Raw genomic sequence first — 20583 nt, 5'->3', positions numbered from 1 at the left:
GGATAAATTCATACTTGTTTCATACCACTGAAAATGTAATTGATCATCAGTGATTTAACATTATTTTAGAATTAGACCCTGTTACTGGTATTAGTGCTGCCTAGTCACTACGGCGGTTCACACGTTCAATATTACCAGTCTTCATTTTGTGATGACGACTGTAAACATAGACTGGTCGCCTGTCTAATTCTGCGCCACCTGCAGGTAGTGACCGATAACCAGTCTAACTGTAAACACGGAAGTGACACCTGCTTCAGTGTGACAGTTCGACGTCGTTACAGTACGGATTACCACAGTACTCTACCCGCTACGCTAACAACGAGAACAACAGGTTTAAACAGTACACAGTGACTGACTGACAGGTCTTGCCGCGGTTCACCTTGTGAACTGTTTCTTTATGAACTGTAAATAAAAAATGAATAGCCATTAAAAGCAACATTATAAAACGTGTGTGGTGTGGATTGAAATTGTGGAATTTACGAATTAATAGTGATTGTGTATTAAAGAAAGGCAGATGGGTGACGAATCGTAAGTAAAACGTTTCCTTTTTTGGACTGGTCTGATCCTTGGCTCTTTTTTGAATTGGTGTTTTTAGCTTCAATTCGATTTAGAATAAAATCTTCTTTGCGCTGAATACTTTCTCTCATTCCTCCCACTGTCGACGTTCGAGTGTATCTGAGCTGAGGTTTGGAACTTGTGAGAGTAGGTTTTGGCACTAACCTGATAACCAGTCCTCTTAATGATGATTGTTTGACCAAAATTATCTTCGATCTTGACATTTCGTTCATGAATTACCTTCTCATTTCAGGGTAAAAGTTGCTGTTAGAGTCCGCCCCTTTAATCAAAGGTTAGTCAATCCTACTTACGTCAATTAATCAATTCAATGTATCAAAACCTTGTTAGTTTAAAAACCTGATCTTTATCATGTTCTCAAAGCTGCAGTGTCGTGTAGCAATAGAAGCTTATAAAGGCGGTTCTCGTGGTAATTATAGTATTAAGTGCTATAGCTTCTGACATTCGATTTGTTATCAATAATCAATTAGACGGGAATTGTTGAATCAAGTTAATGTTACCGTTAGTACATAGTGTTTATGTCTGTTGTCAGAATTTGACTTGATTCAAAGTAACCTTGCCTGACTCTCATAGCTGTCAGATTATCATTTCATTTCAGAATGGACATTTCATCCTAGTCTTATCCTAGTATTCTATGGATAATCATGTGGATAAATCTTGTTATTTTTTAGGGAGAAGGACCGAGGGGCTAAACTCATCATTGACATGCGTGGGGCCACAACGACAATTCAAAATCCGGAAACTCCTAGTAAGTTCATAAGGCTAGGAAAAATATATTCATAATTTCATAAATCGGAAAATTTAAATAAAGTAATTATGGCCTTTGTATTATTTTACTATAGGCATTATAATTCACCAATGGACTCATTATTAATTATCTATTATATAATATTTATTTGCCATGTATTTGTAATAACAAGTGTCTATCTATACAATCTATACAAGTGTCTTATCTCTATTGAGGGTATTCATTTAGGTACCTGATGCGGCTTCAAGCATTCGTAGGAAAAGCTTGTGATTTTTAACAATCTTTTGGTTTTAATAGGCCAAAACAAATTGGCCAACAAAAGATTCTCATGAAGTATAGCTAAATTCATAGTTTTGACATTTTTTTAGATGAAGAACCAAAACAGTTTACATTTGATTATTCATATTGGTAAGTGGAACTTTTTCAAAATTTGTGAGATAAATCGACAGTCATCCCAGAGCGAAAATGTTCTGAATTAAATTCATTCTGATGATTAATGAATAATGGCAAGATTTACTGTCAACCAAAAATATAGGGTTGGTTTTATCGTAGACAGTCTTAATTGCATGTGGTAGATTACATGACGCACATAATCTTTATCAAGATCAGATTTTGTTTCATTATTATTAAGTAGTGGCAATGATAGATGGAAATGATTTCCTCATAAAAATTTACATCAAGTTGAATCATTGAGAAAATAGGAAAAATATGATATTTTATGAAATTTTGATGATGGGAATTAGTTGTATACTGTGTTCCATGTTCATCAATAGTAATGTAGCTACTTTTCTACGATATCTACTGACAACATGGAATGTGGTAACCACGTTACAAGTTCTGCTGTTCATGATGAAATACTTTGTGGCTTTTTATCTGGAATTGGTGTTGTGTCGGAAAGAACTCGTAATTCCTTAGTCATTTGTGATGATTTTTGTCTTGCTAAAAGGCATATTGGTATTTGACTACCTATATATACAAAATTGTTGCCATAAGTGAATTTCCATATGTTTGTTGATTGGAAACCCCCCTGAAGATTGTTTACTCTCTCTAATCAGATCTCCTATCGGAATTGTTTGTCTATCGATGAGGGTAAATTTGTTTTATCAAAATTCTTGACCTTTTGAATTTATGCAGTCATCTATTCAATATAAGAATTAATTTTGTCCTTTAGAATTCAATTCCGTGCTTGAAAAAGCCGTTGTAACTAAAAAGCCTTTATAACGGTTCTGTGATAGGCCTATTCAATTCAGTTTCCAGGGAATAGGTGTTTATAAGACCAAAACCAATTACTGATAGATCTTGTACATACTAAGAGACTATGGAACAGATTATTGAATAGTTAACAAATAAACAATTTATTTTATCAAAGTAATCTTTATAGATATTTGTACGTGAACATGCATTAGATATTAGTCACTTCATATCTAATTCAAAAGTAAGATCAGGCTTTCAGTTTTGTCTACGCTATTCTGCTTGTTCAAGGCTTTAGAGAATTATGAGCAAATTATACTGCTCTAAATTGAGTTTTATTAACCAACTGTTTCAAAGACGAGTATTTGTTCACAAAGGCGCCAAGAAAACAGTATCTGTTTGGTATCATAGAGCTAATATTGACCACTGAGTGTCCACATGGTCGATAAAACCAACTTCAAGAGGTCAAATATTGCCTTAGTATACTAACGTAAAATTGAAAATGGAAACTTGTCCTTTTAGTGAAGTCCCTCTATTTCTTCACTTAAATACTGTGTTGTTGGACTATATGATATACATGTTTCTTGTGTGTTAGTTGAGAACTGTGAAATGTATAATTGATAATTCATTCGTCAATACTGGAGCATAGAAACAAAGGTATTATCTCCTTGACTCCCTAAGGATTGAGATGTTTGCAAATTTAGAACTATGGAGATAGTTGTTTGCGATCGATACATTTTTGCAATAACTCGTCTGCCCCTCTCATTATGGAAACAATTACGAAAATCAGGCCTTAAAAATCATGTATTGCATTCAATGTTTCAGGTCTCATGATGGATTTAAATTTCGTGATGACGGTTATTCTGAGCCTGAATCGCCTGGTTCCAGATACGCCTCGCAAAGAATGGTGTTCGAAGACCTTGGACAAGGAGTTCTCAACAACGCATTTGCTGGTATGAATTACGTACAAATGCGATGGTCTTGTGTCGGTTGAATAATTAATCATTCGAAGATTATCTACATAAAACAACCCACGAAGGAATATTTGATCAACCTAAAGGCAGTTTACTGAGAATTGATATCAATATTTGACCACCATAATGTTTTCAACATTTGCTCGATTAATTGCTGTGTATTTTTATGGAGGTTTCATTGCACTCGATACAATCTAACTTAGACTGCTAGATACACAATTGACACCGCTGACGCAGGGCGTACCTACATTTGTTATCGTTGCTAGGTTGACTGATGTCGCGTTGCTAACGGCATATCGGTACAACCCGGAAGTCGCCTGTCAGTAAATACGCGTCCCGTTTTCAAATGCGTTTACCTTGAAATAAGATATGAAAAATTGATCGAAAGCAATCTGAATCCATTCATCCCTAGTGAAGCCTATCAAACTGCCTGAACATGGGAATGACAATTACATAAATTTATTGCTGAATTATAAGAATTATATTGCCATCTAAAATTCTTTTGCAAATTGATATTATTTTCGATTTCTACAGGGTACAATTGCTCATTATTTGCTTACGGACAGACAGGATCGGGAAAGTCATATTCAATGGTTGGATATGGAAATAATAAGTGAGTTGCTGATTAGAAAAATAAATTTCCATACAATGTTTGATGAAAAATGAGCTTGGCTATGAACAAAAACCTTTCCTCATTTCAGGGGTATTGTACCTATCACCTGTGATGAATTGTTTAAAATCATGGAAACAAATGGAAGCGCATCAATGGTGAGTGATATTGAAGATGAATTGGGACTTTCTGGCCTTTTAGATATCAAAGACTCTTCCCTATAGGCCTATTTGATCACATTAGGTTGATTGTAAAGAGAAATTTAAAAGCATTTAACATGTAGGATTAAATGCAATTAATCGTGTGATTATCCCAGTTATGGTTAGGTTGGTTAGTTACAATAAAGATAATGGGCCATATCGGCTCTATTGCACATATACGCACATGAAGAAATTTCGTAATTGTGTATGATCTTGTATGAATTATTCTAGTAGTCTATTAGAATTACCCATCCATGAGAAAAAGTGTATTACCAACCAATTTGGTAGAACGCGCTCTTGGACTTGAATGGCTCCATTTTAACTTAATAGATTAGTAGTGGTTTGAAATGAGAAAAAATATCTCTTGAAATGAGAAAAAATCAGCTTATGGTTGAACTATGGATTGAAGACCTTTATCTGTCTATGTGAGCAGTCATTTTATCGAGCATGATGTAAATAATGTAATATGTTTGAGTTGTTGAATTATTCAAACTTTCCATGTATAACTACAAAACCAAGACAAAGCTGAATTGATAGTGTGTATTATGATAGCTGATGGTAGTGTGCTAAGTATGGTGATATAAATGTGAAATATGTGCCCCATCATAGCCACAGCCACAAAAGAATGAATGGAAAAAATGAAAATGTTGACTATAGAAATCATTCATTGTACCTGATAATTTACTCATAGATAAATTGCCCTGTTACAGCGATATGAGGTCACATTCTCCATGCTTGAGATCTACAATGAACAAGTTCGAGATTTGCTTTCCAAAGAAAATCCTAAAGGTGGCCTGCAAGTGCGTCAGAATCCAAAACTCGGGTTGTTTTACGTTCAAAATCTTAAAAAGGTTCCCGTTGGGAGCTATGTGGAAATCGAAAGGCGCATGGAGCAAGGTACTGAATACCTCCGACCTTAATTGTAAAATGATGTCAAGTTAAATCATGGAATTTTTCTTATTTTGGAAACCGATTATTTTTAGGTACGGCAAATCGAACTGTGGCCTCCACAAACATGAATGCAACTAGTAGTAGAGCTCACACTGTCGTGACGATTACGTTCGATCAAATCTCTAAAAATGACAACGGCTCAGAAACAAAGAAAAGTAGTGTCATGAACCTGGTAGATTTAGCTGGTAGGTTTATAAGCAATTAAAGGAAAGTCGCCTTTTATTTGAAAATGAATAGGTAGATTTAATATCCGTGTCCTTCAAATCACCAATCATCGATTTCACTAATCTCAGTACAATGATTGTTTTAGGTTCTGAACGAGCTGATAGTACAGGTGCTACTGGTGATCGGCTTAAAGAAGGCGCTAACATCAACAAATCATTATCAGCTCTCGGAAATGTTATATCTGTAAGTATGTTGTGATGAGTCAATGTTTTAGGGATACAATCATCAAGTGACCAAACTTGATTTTCTTTTAACACAGGCTTTGGCAGATTTATCTATGGGTAAAAAGAAAGTCATGGTTCCGTATCGTGATTCCGTACTGACGAAATTGCTGCAAAACGCCCTCGGTGGAAATAGTAAAACGATTATGATCGCTGCTCTTTCACCGGCTGATATAAACTTTGATGAAACGCTAGGGACACTTAGATATGCCGATCGGGCGAAGAAAATTAAAAACAAAGCCGTCATCAATGAAAATCCATTGGACAAACTTATCCGTGAACTCAGGGTAATGTAGTTTCACATATATTTCAATCATTACTTGTCTTTTGGAGTAGTGTGTATTAATTTGCGATGATTTCCTGTTTGTAGGAAGAAAATGAACGACTAAAAAAGGCTATGGATGGAGGTGGAATGGTTGCGCAACCTACTGGTTCACCTGAGGGTAAGAAAAAAATTCCAATCCGGACAGTAATGAGATTTATTTGATTAACATCGAATAGTGAATTTATCGTAATGAAATTTCAGAAATGGAGAGAATGCGAGCTGCGATGGAGGACGAGATAAAAGCGCAATTATTAGCGAATCAGGAATTATTAGCGGAGAGTTCGCAATCATGGGAAGAAAAGGTAAACATTATTTTCGAGTTGAATTTTTCCTGAATTGTCTACTCCTATTTGTGTTGTTGGATGCGAGAAAAGATTGAATATTTTCATTTCAGTTGAAAGTTGCTCAGAATGAAACTGATACACTGTCCAGTGGTTCTAATGACGCATCACGGAAAAGTAAAGATCCACACATTATCAATTTGAACGAGGATCCGATGTTAGCGGGGGTTATTTGTCATTTCTTTCAAAACGGCGAGACAACTATCGGAAGGAAGGACGGTGAACCGACAATCATTCTCAGCGGCCTCAGGTATGAAAACATGATAACAAGAATTTCTAATGATCTCATTTAAAAAGATACGATCTGGTAAAACACTTCATATCATTACATTTAGTATCATGAAAAATCATGCAGTGATTGTCGTGAAGGGTGATGGTGAGGCAGAAATAAGACCTGGAGATAAAGGAGCCAAAACAAAGATAAATGGAACACCGCTCACTGGTACTCGCACCCTGACACACAAAGACAGAATATTATTCGGTAAAAGTTTGTTCCTTTATTCAATGAAATCCCAGTGTTTGATCGACATAGCTAATAAACGATACTCTGAACCAAAACCTGCATTTCATGTTTCATTCGATTGTTTTTCTGTTATAGTTATGGGTTACTTTTGCTTCATATAGGTTCTAATCATATGTACGTGTTCTATAATCCATTGAAAACGGAGGCTTCCAGCGACCTACCTGCCACTATTGATTGGGAGTATGCTCAAAAGGAAATCGCTCAGGCAAAAGGTTTTGCAACCGGTGGTGGAGCAGGCTTATCAAAAGGTAAATATTTATGCAGTAATTGAAGAATTTCAAACTACTGATTCCTTGTTCCATGCTTTAACGGTGGTTTTTATTCTATGCAGATCAACAAATAGCCCAAGAACAAATATTAGAGATCTTGCCGATGGTGACTGAAGTAAATGCTATTTCTGAGGAACTCGACAAACAACGAACATTCGAAGTGGTTCTTCTATCGGGTGCTGCCCAAGAAGGCATCCACGGCGAGAAAAGAGGCACTAAGTATGTACCGTGAACATTTCTATTGCTAGAAACCGAAACGAACTTTTGCATGAATCGGAAAATGGAACTGTTTTAGGGTTATGGTAAAAATGAAGAATTTATTGAATGGTAACACGTGGTTGTGGGAACGAGGCAAATTCATGAACAGACGATATCTCATGGGGGTGAGTTTAGTGATATTATCGATTTTGGCATGTTTTCATTGACGATAACATTGAATTTGGTTCGTTTTCCATCAAGGATTTGTATCAAAAATATTTGGACGGTGAAGACGTGACGAAGATTCCAAGGGATGAAGATCCATTTTGGGAGCCGGCAGAAGACATGGTTATCGGAACGGCAAATGTATTTCTGCAATCTTTAGGATATGCCTTAGATTTCGATGATAAATTGACAGTCACTGATTACAAAGGACAAGAAGAAGCCCAACTGTTTGTTAGCGTTTCACCGTGCACTCAAACAGGAAAAAGTCTAGATGATGATTACTTTGTTGATAATCCCAACGATTTATTGGAGAAGCCATTTCATTTTAAGGTATGTTTTCAGAGATTCGCCAAACTAGTACAATTGAAATACGTTTGAAGTGATTATTCCACAAGAAATACAGTTCGCTTATGCAAACAATTAGATATTTCCATGATTTTGTGCTATATTTTAAAATTATTTTTTCATTCAGGTGCAAGTTCGCAGTGCTGAAGTTCAGAAGAGTCGATTTTCGAAGGGATTACGAGTGCAGTATCGAGTTTTTAAAGAAACAGAATATACTAACACAGAGACAGTACGCGGTACATTGTCGCCAGAGTTCAAACATAGTCGAATTGTTTCATTTCCGAGTATGACACCGGAACATTTAGAATACTTCGAAAATGGCTGTATAACATTGGCTCTCTATGGACTACAAGAGGATACATTACCAGATCCGAAACTTACAAAACTTACAACAAAGGTATAAACATGCACTTCTGTAATTGCTTATGTGATAGAGTAGGTGTATACATAGTTTTTGATGTTCTATTTCTCTGAATGTATTTATTGAGGATTTTCTTCCTTGTCATATAAAAATAGTATTAGTTTTTTAGAGGATAGTTAGTATTGCTTCTGTCCTCTTAAATGAACATTGTCTTGGAATATTCTCTTGAATGTCCATCCATCTATTTCAGCGTTTCAACCAGCAATCTAAGGCAGGAATTTTTTTTCAATATATAAGTTTTTGTTTTTTGTTTTCGTGCATGTCTGTGCACATATTATGTCCATATTGTATCATACATATGCTTTGAGAGATGGAATTTTCACACTGTATAAATAATGAATGCCTTCAAAAACCACTTATGATGTTGTGATGTATAATTCTGCAGTCATTCTGTTGCTGTAAGGGGTTTGTTTAGAGTCATGAGCTTGAAAATGATCACCTACCATAATACAAATGCGATAGTATGCCGCATGTACTAATGCATATTATGAATATGTACTCAGTATGTTTTGTTATGGACACCTTCAATTGAGGACGGTTTATAATTTGCATGTTGAGTAATCACATAATGAATCTGTTTGAATTCATGTTCTAAATGCATCATATATGTTTTAACAACAGTTTCACTATCAATATCAATGCTTTCGTACCCACTGATTAGCATCGTTTTATACTAACGTATATTGTCTTATTTCTCTGGTGTCAGGGCGGAGTTTCAATATCGTTTCATTTATCTTTATTGTATAGGAATTACGTCAAATGGAACAAATTCAACTGCCCAATTTAGCCAGACGAAGCACGACATTTGGTATAGATGCAGGAAACGACCAATCACAGCTTAAATCAGAGTTGATGTTACTGCAGCGTAAATTTGAACGTCTAGAAAATAAAGAAAGGCGATTGCAAGTAAGTGACACGAGACATTAGAATTTCAGAGGGAACAATTGAAAATTATCTTCATATTTTCTTCACATTTTATTTCATAGCAAATTTGTGACGATTGGGGAAATAAACCAAAAGAGGAACAGCAATTTGATCCGTTTTATCGAACGATATCGGCGCTCGCAAACAGCACTGGAAACAAATTAAAAACGAGAGTGCAAATACTCAATAAGGTAAATGCAATAGCAATAAACATGGCATGCAGTTACAGATTGTGCATAAACTATTAAGCGGAATTCATTATGTATTGTCCTCTCATTGCTTATAAATGTTCTATCATCCGATTATAGATTTCTTTTGAATATCTGTTGATATCTTGTACATATATTTATATATGCTTATTTTGGATATAACATCAAGCTGATGGCAATGAATTTTTATGTTTGATTTATCTAGATTGTACATTCTAGATAAATTTGACTCTGAAATTAACAAAGAGATGAAATTCTTAGTCAATTGTTTTGCTTGACACGTTATGTACATCGAGACTGCAGAAACTGTTCATGATTCTTATATCGTATTCATGTATTTTTACGCTAAAACTTTCTGCATATTTCAATCTGGCCGATGTGATTTTATGATTATGGTGTACTGACTAAAATTTCACGGTTGACATTGGAAAAACAAGTTCTAAGGTTTTTGAAAGTGAGTTTGCATGATGCATTATCAAAACGCTACCTAGCTAGCTTTCAACGCTTATTGTATGCGATCAGCATCTCGGAGCCAGTTTGGTGCGACGGCAATGTCTTGGCCTTATTCACACTTTCAAAATAAGCTTATAGAAGAGTGTATCTTCATACTTAGTGATATTGAATGATCCTTGCACTGGAATGTTTGATAACTGTAACCGATAATGAATAACTGTTGTACAAATTTTGTTGTTCTCAGATGGCGGTGAGTAGTCTTTATTAAACTGAAGGCCAGCGTTTCACTATTTCTCTTTCTATTATTTTCTAATGTCTTGATGTGTTTGAATAACGTCTATATTCAGTGATTATTCGTTGCATCTAACCCTCTGTTTGCGAGGAATGGTATAGCAGCAGGGACACTGTTACCGTTATTGCTGGTTTTGCTTTCGGTTGCTTTTCATATTATCTCTTCTACCCGTGCATCTAGTAGATAAATTTTTCTGAATCCCATTTAAATCAAATTTAAGAACTATCGTCTTAGTAGAATGTATGAATATGAAAAGTCTGCCGTCACTGAACGCGTATTCATGTTGTGTGGTGTGATTTGTATTATTGTTGAATGTTTTCAGGCTATGTCTGGGTACAAGGTAATTAAAAGTGAAAAATACAAAGTAAGCGATTTATGTAGGCAGATACATTATGTATATGTTAGTGCATCATATGCATGCTAAATCCAATTAAAATCGTCAAATCAAGTTTTATTTGCCTCATTTCGAGTTCTTTCCGGAGTTTCTCATCTTGGTTTGAGTTATATTTTGATTTGACGATTTATATGGATGGAGCTGTTGTTTACCTCCATTCAGGTAGTATTACTTCAACCCTACATATCACTTGCTATTTTTCTCTGTTCGTTCACATAGTTCTGATCAATGTCTCGATTGTGACGGACCGACCTAGTTATTGGAAACGCTACATCATTTTTTATTGTGATTAGTGAAAATAAAATGCAATTATCAAATGACTGAATCAAGAATTAATTCATTATAAAGATTTCTTCCACTATTGAGTGTCATACAATCAAGTTTTTTAATTATTTTATGATGATTTGCGGCTGTTACAATGATGAAGAGACATTAAATTATTCATCCCGTCAAATTGGCAGCGTCTGCATAGCTTTGCATTGTCTGTTATATGATCGATAAAACCATAGAAATTATTTTAGTCAAAATCAATCCTTTACATCTAGATACAATAGTTTTTCCTTTGTCCTTCAATCACTAATCAGATTTAGCTATCTATATAGCGTAAAATTTTAGAATGGTATGTTTGTTTTACCTATAAAATTAGGCTCATCAATATCAATATAGCTGCTAAGTAATATTCGTATTTAACTATTAGTCAAACCACCTGAAATATATTTAGTTTTACTGCTTTTTTCGAAGTGAAGGCTTACATGTATCAAATTCAATACAAAATGTCTCTCTGATATTTACAGCTTCTGCAGGCTCAGAAGAAGGCGAATCAACCAAATGGAACAACTGCGGATAGCGCAAAAATTGTTGCTGGTGGTGAACCGGTGGCGAAAAGTCGAGCTTGTACTATTATGTAGTTTTACAAGCATTCTACGTGTGAGGATTTTTGGCCTCATAAATCAATTGGAGTGTGCCTTCATACCTTTTACAATGGACACCAATCAAAGACATGGTAGAACTATTCACCGACCTACAAAGCTAATGATTTGCTGTTGATTTTTTACTGGGTTTATCCACCTGAAATGATGTATTTTCAGCTACTGTAGGTTGCTAGTCTTAAAAACATGTATGAAGTTTGAATTCATTCGATTACTTCCAGTCATCTGTGATATTTAAGTGATTCTTTCTTTCAAGTTTACTTCTGATAGAATCCGTCTAAATACGTATATCCCTGTTCGATTTACGATATGTATATTCAAGTATGGATATAATAAAGCCTCACATTTTAGATTATTTCAAACCTTTATGAAAATTGATCATCATATCAGATTCAAGTGCTGTGTCTAAATGAGACAAAGGCTGGTCCTTAAGTCTTTTTTTATGAATACTTGATCTAATAGGTGGTTATCTCTGTGCGATTTAATGATTTAATCGATAACACTAGTCCGTCCTTTGACTATTGATTAATTCAAGCTGCTGAAGTCTATTATTTACTACTTCGTAATCAGAGATGTTATAATCACTTTTTGTAACATGATGTTGTAGCACTTGTCTTTGATTTCTGATTAAATACTGCTGATTATTAATTCGTACTTCACGTACACAAATGACCAAACTATTCTTTATATAGTGTATTGAAATATATTTATTTTTGATTACCAGTTAGGTGAAGACTATCTATCTAGGGATCACATCGATATAGCATTTCCATGAATATGTTAGTTTCTATAAGTATTGATATCAATATCGATAAGCTTTAAATGTGATTTTTGCCATTTATTCGTGCAATCAAATAAAATATTTAATTACAACGCATAATCGTGATTTCTATCATTAATTACTTTTCGAGTCATAATCAAAGTTATTGTTTGTGTTTAATCAATACATACACGATGATCTCTTTTTAATTTTTTATCTCTATATATTTATATAATAGCAGTTTGCATCTTGATTGAATTATTCACATTCTCGGATGAACAAATTTTTTAGCTGAAATAGAAAGAAGACGTGTATGTGTAGATTTTATTTTTGGTGAAAAAACGATTTTTTTCCGGTGTTAACTGGAATGATCCTGTTATGATTACGTACAAACAACTGTTAATATTGAGCTGTTTAAAGTTATCTCAGTTTATCCCAGTACGAAGCTGTATATTTGAACTGTTACTTATCAATTGTTTTTGTCACACAAATCTAAATTCATTAATAAAATACATGTATCACTTTCAATTGATGTTCGTTCAGTGTATTCTTTATGATGTACAACTTTTCCATCCGTGCATGTTCATAACCAAGATGCAAGTTTTCAGTTTCTTTACAGAAATAGGGTTTTTCCAGATTGTTCCTTTGATTATATGGAGGAAGGAATACCAACCATTATTGCGAGTATTTAGTTCAGGCTTATTGTTAGGGCAAAAGCTCTGCAGGACATGGTATCTGTGAAAAGTTTTGCTCCGAAAATCGTTACCAGAAATGGCCCATCCACCATAAAAGAAATCTGTCTTTGAGTATTTGCCACTTTAACATGGTCTGACAAAGGAACCATAAAAAACAAAAAAACAACAACAAATAGTCTAAATTTGTAAAAAGACGGGCCAGAATTAGCCATTTTATATAGCTCATATTTAATCATGTACATAGCACATACATTAATTATAATTATCTTTTTAAGTAAGTTCAGTACGCACCCACCCATGTAACTCATCAATAAATAAACTATTTCATTTCCAAATAGAACCATCGAAATAAGAACAAGCTACCTAGATTTGTTGTTCTAACTAAAAATTCATTGAAAAACAAATCCTATTGGTAAATTACTACATGTATGAAGCACAGTGAACCATGTAGACTAAAGATTACATGGTACGTTAAATGTATTGGGAAATATTTCAGCTTCAGATCATTCAATTCATTGATATATATGCTAGTTAATTTACTTATTCCATTCAAATTCACATTATTGGTACAAATATAAAATAATGTGTAATCGGACTAAAAAAGTGCCACAACAGCAGCGAATTCTGTGCAATAATTCATGTCTCAGTAGTTATAGCAGCACAATCCAGTAAGATAACAAAAACCTGCGTAGATGACCTTCGTAGACTGTTTAATCATCATCTTCATCAAAAACCCGTCTTCTTTCAAACTGTAAAACAATTTTTAAACGAATCAGGTTTTGAAATAATTAAGTTTGTTAAGTTTAAAACAAATATAATTACAGTACATACCTTTACAGTGGTTGTCTTATTAGTTTTTTCATTAAACTGTTCTAATATACCAATTAAACTTGGTTCATCCAACTGGAACGGAGAATGCAAAAATGCTTGATAATTATTTCTTCTTCAACTGCTTAGCTATTCCAGAGTCAAATTCGATGCTGGAACCACTATCAGGTTGACTTATCCTAATGACTTACATTTAGTTAATATAATTGGGAATTCCATTTGAGACTCAAAAATAGAGACTACTTAGGCCTATCTGATGACAAATATAACGAGAGAATAACCTATAGACTGTATCATGTATATTGTATTCAAGTCTGACACCTACTTTTCCGCCAATTTGACCAGTCCTCGCCATAGAAATGATTGCATTTTCAACCATCGCCGCTTTCTCTGGTTTAACTAATGCTATGCTGTTTACTGCAAGGGATAAATCCATTTATCAGTTTGATGTTCAGGAATTTTGTTTACCACTTTTCGTTCGACTATAATCTTCCCTCTTACTTATGGTCAAGTTTCTAGCCGTTGTTCCCGAAACGTCTGGTATTCATATCTTACTTACATCTTGCTCTGGCTTTTTGATCAAGAACTTGAGATAGAATTGAGTTTTTCATCTCTCTCTCTTTGTTCATTGCCGCTTGTTGCTGTTCCGGTGATGGGCCTCCTCCTCCACCACCACGCCCCTGAAAATGAACAAACGATAAAAAGCTGAAAAGTTTTGCACAAAATATGGTCAATCCACGGGTAGTTCAAAATATTATCGCAAGAGGGCGGCATGATAGGACGCTCCATTTCCAACTTCAAAGGCCAAAATCTTAGCATTCCTAGGTAATAACCAAATCAGCAATAAATATTTACGATGAAACCGATAATAAAGTATTAGATGAATATAAAATTAAAGCTTTACACTATATTGGGACTCTAATTCAGCCATTCTTTTGGCCCGTATTGCTTCAAGATCAGCGTCCGCCATGTTGGAGACTCCACAATCGCCAATGACAGTAGTTTAGTGTCAGGATTAACCACTGAAGGCGCCACCTCATGGACAAGTACTGAGTTCGCGGTTGCCTGGACAACTATTGTGACCAGAACTGCGATAAACAGGTTATAGACTCGTATTCGAGTGTTATGTTCATTGAATTATTAAAAACGGACGTATTGAACGAGTTGACGCCATATGCAAAGTAATTTCATAAAACAGAAGAATAACCGTCTTGGCATTATACTAGCAAAAAATGACAACCGTCGGAGTACCCCCGGATCCTCTGGATAGGACACTTCCAATGAAGATTCCCAGTTATTCTTATCAGTACCCTTCACTGCGATCTATACAGCTTGCGGCCGTAAAGGAAGGACTTTATCACCCGAGGATCCCGAGTTTTCGAAGAATGGACATGGACACAGCCGCGCACAAATTGCCAGACGAACATTGCAGAACGACAACAACATGTGGCCCAGGTAATAGAATAACATATAATTTTTATTTTGATAGAATTATTAAAAAAAAAACAAATAAAATAACCATCGTTGATTTTTTTCGGTATCCCTTTTGTTTCTTATCACTTCAGAAAACTTTAGACGTGCGACGACAACTCTTTTTTCTCCACCATCCAAAAGGCTTTCGAGCATGGTATGTCTGTTGAAAATACTCTGGATAGTCCAACTGTCGATCAAGTTTAAGTTTTCTAAAATTTTGAACAATAATTTGGAATTTTCCAGAACGTGACAGAAACTGGGCGCAAATTGCACAGATATTACACGACACCCGAAGAATTAAAGTAAGCCGACACTGAACCTCGGATTCTATCAGTATCAAATTCCTCGAAATTTCTTTCGATTCGAAATGATTGAATTGGTTTTTTATGTTGTAGTAAAACGAGATCCGAGTGGTCCGAGTTTTTGAATCGATGTCCAGAAAGATACAACATACGTTTGCCTGAACTTCCCGAAAACAAAGGTACCGCAACAATCAATTGATTCATCAACCCATTCGGTGATCATCAGGTGTTGATGGGATCTTTGTAATATCTATGATGAAATTAACAGCAAATGTGTTTCATCATTTCAAGACCGAAATATCTGGAAAATAGTTCTCGAAATATTTGGAAACGATTCAATTTACGCCACTGTTACATGTTACCGAATATTACGTACTAAAGGGGATTGAGAGCTCGAGTTATCAGGAATAATAACTTAATATAATTTTCAGATCTTCACTTCAGTGGTTATGCTGTACGTTACTTAAAGCCTGAAATATCGGCGTCATGGCGGGTAAGTACACTAAACTTTTTGTTTGTGTAACCGACCATATTATTCTCCATGAATATAAAACGGCCTCTTCGGTATTTGAAATCTGCTATATCTTACAGTATACATTACGTCAGGAGCCCATGTTGGATCAGTACGGGCAGCGTCCTGTATCTGCTAATGTGTAGTAAGTCGGCCTGAATATATCAGGCTATATATTTGAGTTGAGTTTTTGTCCTTTAAAAATAGAAGAAAATCCATCGAAATTGATACGAAACGCAAAAAGAAGATAGTAACTATTTCTATACCTGTAAAAGATTACGTATTGAATAATCGAACGTATGGATATATCTTCTATTTGTTTTTCATTTTCCTGCATGTAGATGTTGACCTTCGCTTTCCAGGGTTGTCACTAACTAGGGTGAGATTAATTTCCTCTCAGCAAATGAGATCGATGGGTTGTTTTCATGTTTACAGTTTTGAATTGTTTTCAATTGATACATATTTGTAGTTATTTCTTTATTTTTCGCTTTTTGCTTTTTCATTTCATGCATGAGAATCACTGACACTGTGTTACGAATTACGTGATAATCATCTTCCAATCTAAAAATAATTTTAGACCATTATCGATGATGATTTAACGTAGATATTATATACAGAGCAATCCTGTTAAAATTACTTATCCTGTTGAATTAGTTTCAAAATTCCGATAATCTGTAGTGTAATATCCTGCATTTGATCTGAAGTTATACCTCAAAACTCTAGTAAGCTATTATTGAATAGTTTACCACCGCATACTAATAATACATTAACGATCATTTTGATTAACGTAATAAATAACAACATTGTCTTTTTTTCTGATATTTGCAGCGATCGGTTCCGCGATACATATCCGCGCTACCACAGGAACATCGCGACGCAGGCCTGGCGCCCGTAAACGATTACAGTACAATCGAGAAGATTCGTGCCGGTTGTGGAGTTAGTGATGTTTTACCTTCAAAACCTGATAATTTGAAAACTCCGGATGACGTCAATAATCATTATTCATCTGTTTATACTAAAGATTTTTCTCGAACGCAAAGTGCACTGTTATATCCTCGCTTTTAATCATTAAAACTGTGTGTGTGATTCAATCATTTAGAGATTTTGCCAGTATTGTTTCTTTTGCCTTGTCAATTTATTGCTTTCACCACGAGGCTGATTATTACTGCTGATGTAGATATTTTGTCGATGTAAATATTATGTGTTTGTGAACAGGTTTTACTAAGAATTATCAACAATTTGTTACGGCTTCTAATAATAAATAGGAATCAGTTGATATATCTAATAGTTGGCGTTCTCTTTTATTAAGATATTTTCCGTGTTGTTGACTTACACCCGGGGCTCGATCACCGCCTGGTTGTAGGGTTTGTTTGGTCACTGGTCCGCACACGTCCTCATTTTGACTCCCATATCGTATAGTAATCAGTAAAACAACAACGTGTGAAATTGGTATAGAGGACATTTTTATTACAAATACAAATAAATCTACCTGGAAGCAAGGGAAGAATCCTTTCAACTATATCATATAAATCTCTAAATTTCAATCTCTCTCTGTCCACTAAATGTACTGTTGATTTGAATATCTAATGACCAATGCTAACTATAACAAGGTTTTAAGACTAGTTCCTTATCCAAGTCTTGATAAATTTAGTCGCTATAAATAAATCAACTATTCACTTTATCTTTTCGATCAGTTCTATCTATAATTCGTCCCTAAGCATGTATGGCGGTACATCGGCAATTTCATCCCCAAGACCAGGCATATCAAGCACTGCAGCTGCGGCATAGTCGACAAAAGCACCGAGTATATTCCTCAGTTTAACCATTTCATCACTACTTTTTTTCGTTTTTGCTAGAAATAAACGACAATCGTAATATTTTTATGAAGTCAAAGAAACAATAGCGGTAGATTATATCGAAGGGAAATTCGACATCTATTGATTTATTTAAGTTACCTTCGGCCAGATTCTCGTTGATAAAATCGTATTCTCTCTGAATGACTATGTCGGCATCTGTTGTACTCTTGATATCTTCCAAAAGTTTCATGTAATAATTCAAATATCTGCCAACAACACAATAAAATGACGTCAGATAACATGTATACTATGGTTTGGTAATTACGCATAGTTAGAGTCACATATGTCGGAGACCCACATTTGAAATTTTACTTTATATATGATGATACGTACTTCTTATCGTGTATAGAACTTTTCACTAATTGTCGGGCTTTAGTTATTATCGAATCTAAAGATCTCGCATTCACGATGTCATCAATATTTTCCTTCATCAAGTCATCCATTGCCTTAATGCGTCCAGCCTAAAAGAAAATAAGTTTGAGCGTAGTTCTTGTCGTATTTTGTAACGTAAAATGATTCGATATCGAACTCACTGTTGGAAGAAGTTCACCAATCTCACTTCTCGCTGTTCCCGTCTCATCATTGACAAACTCCACAATCTGCGGATGATCCATATCACCGCCGTACTGTATAACAAACCAGTATAGACACATTAGAGAAACTACGTGACGATAATTTCAGAAAAAGGAGGTTTAGATTTCTGATGCCCAATCCCTTACCCGACTTCCCATGTCTTTGTCGTTCTTTGGGAACCAATACAGTGTAGGATTTTTTAGTATATTGAAACTGAAACATAATCGTCCAAGTATAAGTATCACCAACATCCCGGTGATATTAGCCTAACCCGTATAGATCTATACTTTAAAAAGAAGACTCACTTTTGTGCAATTTTTATATCGGTGGTTACGTCGATCTTGCAGAAAACTAGCTGCATAAACAGAGAAGAGATTTTCATATGTATAATGCTGTCATGAGGTTCTATATAGTATCAATTCGAAGATTATTATTGAAAGGATCAATATTCATACCGATTCTTCGTTTATAAAGGCGGATGCAATTTTGCCATAAGTTTCGCAGTCAGTCGTGCAACCTGGAGAACAGTATTTCCGTGTAAATAAACTAAACGAATCTGGATTTAATTTCTTGTTTTGTAAGTTACTCCTTACCCGGTGCGTAGAACATAATCATTACATGCTTTCTCGGGTCTAGAACAATCGTGTGGAAGTCTTCAATTCCGATTTCAACAACTCCAGTTTTCGGGTCTCGTTTTCCGGTGACAGGTTTCGTTTTGATCGGTTTCTTGATTGTTACCTTCTTTCTGGGAGTTTTGTTCTCCTTTTTCCACATCGCTTTTAATGTTTTCGTAATAGTCTCTACGGTGAGTGGATCGGTGTATCTGCAAAAATTGGAAGTTATTTTCATGAAGGTCTATATCCGATTATCGCAACGGTCTTTACGATTATCAGAAAGCTTAGCATCTTACTTTGTGCCCTCTGTAGAATATGGGAAGATATACGTAGTTGGGAATCGGTCGACGTTGAACTTCAAAGATAATATCCGATCGTGAAAAGCGTCTACTCTCGCAAAAATTACATCTCTCTCTTTTTTGAATTTAGACGACGCTTCAGCAAAACGAGGCAACGCCGCTTTACACGCTCCACACCCTGCAAATTACGAAGTTAACATGACCTCGACTTAAAGATTCAATAGATGAAGGTGTGATTATTGCAAGAAAATACTTACACGGGGCGTAAAACATCACTATGGCCATGGCATTTTCATTGATAACCTATAAAAAGTTGCATTATTAGAGCTATTCAATAACATTGCGCAGTAATGTGCCTAAAATCACAATTCGCCTCGTCAAAATATCATCATCAAAACATCGTCAAATACTCGCCTCGTCAAAGTTTTTGTGATCGAGTTCGAAAACTTTCGCATCAACTTGTGTATGTGATAGAAATAGTATTCCGAGGATGAATGCAGAAAGTGCGATAGTATCCATTGCCCGTGCCGATTCGAGAACTGATTAGAAAAATAATGAGATTAGAGATTAGATGATCACTGATAGCCGAGCTGAGACGACGTGGCTATTGATGACACAGCGACTAAAGAGGCACCCGATGGTACTGAATCCTTGGGCACGCAGTTCGTTTACGATCACCAGGGCAAAATTAGACATCGAGTCATAAGGGCCTTTAACAGTTTCAAGTATATATCTTTATTATCTTCCATAGCTTATTCTAATAATGTATTTGATGGATAGAAGCTTCATGGGATCTTGTTCTTGCAGCATTACAAATAATCCTAATAACTGTAGTCAACTTTCAGCTGAAAAGTTAGATATGTAACATATGCCCTTTTATGTCCTCATCGCTGATGTCGCTACGAAAATCACAGTCAGTGCTTATGTGAATAAGGTGACGGCTGCCAGGAGCTGGTCACAGATGTATCTGTCAAACACATCATCAGTTTCATACTTACTTCCTGTCAATACACACATCACCATTCGTTAATTGCTAGATTATCTATAGATTTGCTTTTTTTCCAAAAATCCTCTGATTAGAAAGAAAAACCAAATTCATATTTTAACATAAGCATTATCAATACTTTTATT

At 35.2% G+C, this 20583-nt stretch overlaps 4 protein-coding genes across 8 annotated transcripts; 2 read left to right on the top strand and 2 right to left on the bottom strand.

Annotated features, from left to right (window-relative positions):
- Positions 1–218: 218 nt before the first annotated feature.
- LOC141901925 (kinesin-like protein KIF28) lies at positions 219–12811 on the top strand. Of its 2 annotated transcripts, XM_074789502.1 has the most exons (24): positions 219–528; positions 809–847; positions 1245–1321; positions 1690–1729; positions 3338–3465; positions 4021–4099; positions 4188–4254; positions 5007–5193; positions 5280–5432; positions 5558–5655; positions 5732–5980; positions 6064–6136; positions 6220–6320; positions 6413–6609; positions 6695–6840; positions 6984–7130; positions 7214–7370; positions 7447–7534; positions 7611–7904; positions 8047–8316; positions 9088–9246; positions 9327–9455; positions 10541–10558; positions 11407–12811. In XM_074789502.1, exons 1-24 carry the CDS (start codon positions 515–517, stop codon positions 11518–11520), a joined length of 3024 nt encoding a protein of 1007 aa, XP_074645603.1. In that variant the 5' UTR covers positions 219–514; the 3' UTR covers positions 11521–12811. The 2 variants fall into 2 exon arrangements, with proteins under 2 accessions (XP_074645603.1, XP_074645604.1); XM_074789503.1 differs by lacking the exons at positions 219–528; positions 809–847; positions 1245–1321; ... (2 more) ...; positions 4021–4099; positions 4188–4254 and adding an exon at positions 4667–4721.
- Positions 12812–13196: 385 nt separating this feature from the next.
- LOC141901943 (programmed cell death protein 5-like) lies at positions 13197–14815 on the bottom strand. Its single transcript, XM_074789546.1, has 5 exons — positions 14729–14815; positions 14384–14504; positions 14150–14241; positions 13828–13899; positions 13197–13745 (listed from the first exon to the last, which is right to left on the bottom strand). The coding sequence occupies exons 1-5, from the start codon at positions 14792–14794 to the stop codon at positions 13707–13709; spliced, it is 390 nt and encodes a 129-aa protein (XP_074645647.1). The 5' UTR covers positions 14795–14815; the 3' UTR covers positions 13197–13706.
- Positions 14816–14961: 146 nt separating this feature from the next.
- LOC141901940 (sperm microtubule inner protein 8-like) lies at positions 14962–17319 on the top strand. Of its 4 annotated transcripts, XM_074789542.1 has the most exons (8): positions 14962–15279; positions 15390–15451; positions 15541–15599; positions 15693–15778; positions 16031–16092; positions 16191–16255; positions 16473–16489; positions 16939–16995. In XM_074789542.1, coding segments are annotated over exons 1-7 (558 nt in total). In that variant the 5' UTR covers positions 14962–15056; the 3' UTR covers positions 16474–16489; positions 16939–16995. The 4 variants fall into 4 exon arrangements, with proteins under 4 accessions (XP_074645643.1, XP_074645641.1, XP_074645644.1 ...); XM_074789540.1 differs by lacking the exon at positions 16473–16489 and having other exon boundaries at positions 16939–17149; XM_074789543.1 differs by lacking the exon at positions 16191–16255 and having other exon boundaries at positions 16452–16489; positions 16939–16994.
- A 281-nt stretch (positions 17320–17600) lies between these two features.
- LOC141901938 (uncharacterized) lies at positions 17601–20036 on the bottom strand. The gene is made up of 11 exons (XM_074789536.1): positions 19867–20036; positions 19710–19755; positions 19450–19630; positions 19133–19362; positions 18995–19056; positions 18845–18894; positions 18686–18752; positions 18500–18592; positions 18300–18427; positions 18066–18172; positions 17601–17962 (listed from the first exon to the last, which is right to left on the bottom strand). The coding sequence occupies exons 1-11, from the start codon at positions 19969–19971 to the stop codon at positions 17811–17813; spliced, it is 1221 nt and encodes a 406-aa protein (XP_074645637.1). The 5' UTR covers positions 19972–20036; the 3' UTR covers positions 17601–17810.
- Between the last annotated feature and the right edge of the window lie 547 nt (positions 20037–20583).

Source organism: Tubulanus polymorphus, chromosome 3 (assembly GCF_964204645.1).
Source record: "Tubulanus polymorphus chromosome 3, tnTubPoly1.2, whole genome shotgun sequence".
Lineage (NCBI taxonomy): Eukaryota > Metazoa > Nemertea > Palaeonemertea > Tubulaniformes > Tubulanidae > Tubulanus > Tubulanus polymorphus.
Note: the sequence above shows the minus strand (reverse complement) of the source record. Positions and strands in the feature narration are given on the sequence as shown.